Source organism: Raphanus sativus, chromosome 2 (genome assembly GCF_000801105.2).
Source record: "Raphanus sativus cultivar WK10039 chromosome 2, ASM80110v3, whole genome shotgun sequence".
Taxonomy (NCBI): domain Eukaryota; kingdom Viridiplantae; phylum Streptophyta; class Magnoliopsida; order Brassicales; family Brassicaceae; genus Raphanus; species Raphanus sativus.
In genome coordinates this window covers 20209745-20212108 of record NC_079512.1, presented here as the reverse complement: position 1 = coordinate 20212108, position 2364 = coordinate 20209745, and the positions used below count along the sequence as shown (strand labels likewise).

The 2364-nt window shown below is 36.2% G+C and overlaps 1 protein-coding gene across 1 annotated transcript; it reads left to right on the top strand.

Moving 5' to 3' along the window:
- The first annotated feature begins 213 nt into the window (after positions 1–213).
- LOC108842664 (NAC domain-containing protein 90) lies at positions 214–1927 on the top strand. The gene is made up of 3 exons (XM_018615643.2): positions 214–471; positions 1151–1437; positions 1525–1927. Exons 1-3 carry the CDS (start codon positions 312–314, stop codon positions 1783–1785), a joined length of 708 nt encoding a protein of 235 aa, XP_018471145.2. The 5' UTR covers positions 214–311; the 3' UTR covers positions 1786–1927.
- Positions 1928–2364: the final 437 nt, after the last annotated feature.

Genomic DNA, 2364 nt, shown 5'->3' with positions numbered 1-2364 from the left:
TCATCCAGTGGGTAATCATTAATCAAACACACACACATGTACAAGAATATCCTTGTCTCGGGTCTTTTCCAGTATTAGTAGTTTAGTACAAAAAGGTCTAATAAATAAAATAAAATAAAAATCTAAAACCGCGTAGACCTTTTCTCATTTCACTCGGACAAACCAATCTCTACTTCAACAACTTATTTAATGCCAGTGAGTCCATGACCTCAAAGTTTAAAGCAAATCGATTTGTCATAACATATATACAAGGAAGGCTTAAAAGACGTTTCCTTTTCTTTGCAGCAAATCTATCTACCACATACAAAAAAATGGCGGAGGAGCTTACCATTGGGTTTCGCTTCTATCCCACGGAAGACGAACTGGTTGCTTTCTACCTACGAAACCAGCTCGAAGGAAGGAGTGATGACTCAATGCACCGTGTCATACCAGTTCTAGACGTCTTTGAGGTCGAGCCTAGTCATCTTCCAAGTACGTTGCTACGTACCTCACTTAAAATGTAGCTTAAACCTAGCTCCATTATGGCGTTAAAATCATCATCATATTACTTGATGTCATAGAGGCATAGCAGACGTTAGGTTTTATAGCACGTAGACTTTTCCACTTTGCTTCTGTTGTATAGCTGTCTTGCATGCTGTCATATCTGGATTTTTGGATCAGACTACTCGGTTTTCTTGTTTCAGGAAAGCAAACACTATAGTAAAACCAAATCGAGACTGGTTTATCTTCGCTTCGGTTCGGTTTCATTAATAATTAGAAGTATATCTTTACTTTTCAAAGAAACTTAGTTTGTTTGTTTTTGCGTTAGTTTTTGGATATAAAACTGAATTAAAGATAATTAATTGTAACGATATTAGGACTCAATGTATAAAAAAAGATCACTAAGTGTGTAATGGTATTTGGACTGAGTTTGATTTTTAGATTTGGGATTTTATGACCCATTTGGTTTATTTTGATTAAAAATTCCTATGGGACATGAATAATAAGAACTAGATGTGGCCATTGTTACTGAGTGTGTGGTCTGTGTAACTTACACGTCCTCTCTCTGTGTGTTTTTGTTGGGTTATAGGGGCAAATTTCCCTATCTTTTTTGGCAGATGTTTTTTTTGTAACTTTCCTTTTGGCTTTTTACCCACTTTCTTTTTGGCAGATGTTGCGGGAGAGAGATGTCGAGGAGATGCTGAGCAATGGTTCTTCTTTGTGCCAAGACAAGAACGGGAAGCAAGAGGAGGCAGACCAAGTAGAACCACTGGTTCAGGGTACTGGAAAGCGACTGGATCACCTGGTCCAGTCATTTCCAAAGATAACCGAATGATTGGAGTCAAGAAAACTATGGTTTTCTACACTGGAAAAGCACCAACCGGAAGGAAAACAAAATGGAAGATGAATGAGTACAAAGCCATTGACGAAACAGTCATCACCTCCACAATCCCTAAGGTTGCATGTATAAAATTTCAATAACGATTGTTAAAATATATGAAAAACTCATAAGTGTGTGTGTGTGTGTGTGTTTTATAAATGTAGTTGAGACATGAATTCAGTTTATGTCGGGTCTACATAACATCAGGAAGCTCAAGAGCATTTGATAGACGCCCTGTGGGAAGTTTTCAGACAGAGAGAATGCTTACAAGTGATGTTGGAGTTGCTGAGACATCATTTCGTGTGGGAAGCTCACCAGAAACTTCTATGTCAGGAGGAGAGCATGTTGATCTCTCTGTGAACACAGAGATGGTTGATGCTTTAACTGAACCAATGTGGGAATGGGAACAGCTGAATTGGTCTTGAATTAAGCTAGCTAGATCCATAAGCAAAATAAAGTTTACTGCATGCATTATTACGTTGTTGAATTGATGATGGTCATAAAGATTCCTTTTGTTTTCCTTGTAACGTAAGAATAAATGAAAAATGATTTTTTTTTCTCTTAAAAGTTTTCTTTGGTTTAGAAACTCGAAACTCGAAATTCAAAGCCTTGTTTAATTATTAAGATGAAATAATCAACAAAGAGGAAGAAAAAAATGAGACAAAAAACAAAACAAGGATTAAAAGTCCAATAATAACTATATAACCATTATTAAGTTTTGGTAGGTAGAAAGTTGAAAATAATTTACTTGAGCATGTTTTCAAAAAGACATGATATAATAAACCTCAAATAAGAGAATAGAGCCGAAAGGACATAATATTGTTTTGTATATTTGGAGAAAGGGATGTATATGCGTGATCGTTATAAAGGTTAAAGTGGACGAAGACTAAAAGAGTTTTTAGTCTTCGCTACTCTATTGTTCGGGGCACGACCAATGGCCGAAGCCAACACCTAAATTACAAATCTTTTTCTCTAATCTTCGGTTCTTAGAATATACAAACATA

Excerpts from the sequence above, each read along its gene's own strand:
- LOC108842664 (XM_018615643.2), top strand. The coding sequence starts at position 312 with ATGGCGGAGGAGCTTACCATTGGGTTTCGCTTCTATCCCACGGAAGAC. Across the intron at positions 472-1,150 it reads CGAGCCTAGTCATCTTCCAA|ATGTTGCGGGAGAGAGATGT; the intron begins GTACGTTGCTAC and ends TCTTTTTGGCAG. Across the intron at positions 1,438-1,524 it reads TCACCTCCACAATCCCTAAG|TTGAGACATGAATTCAGTTT; the intron begins GTTGCATGTATA and ends TTATAAATGTAG.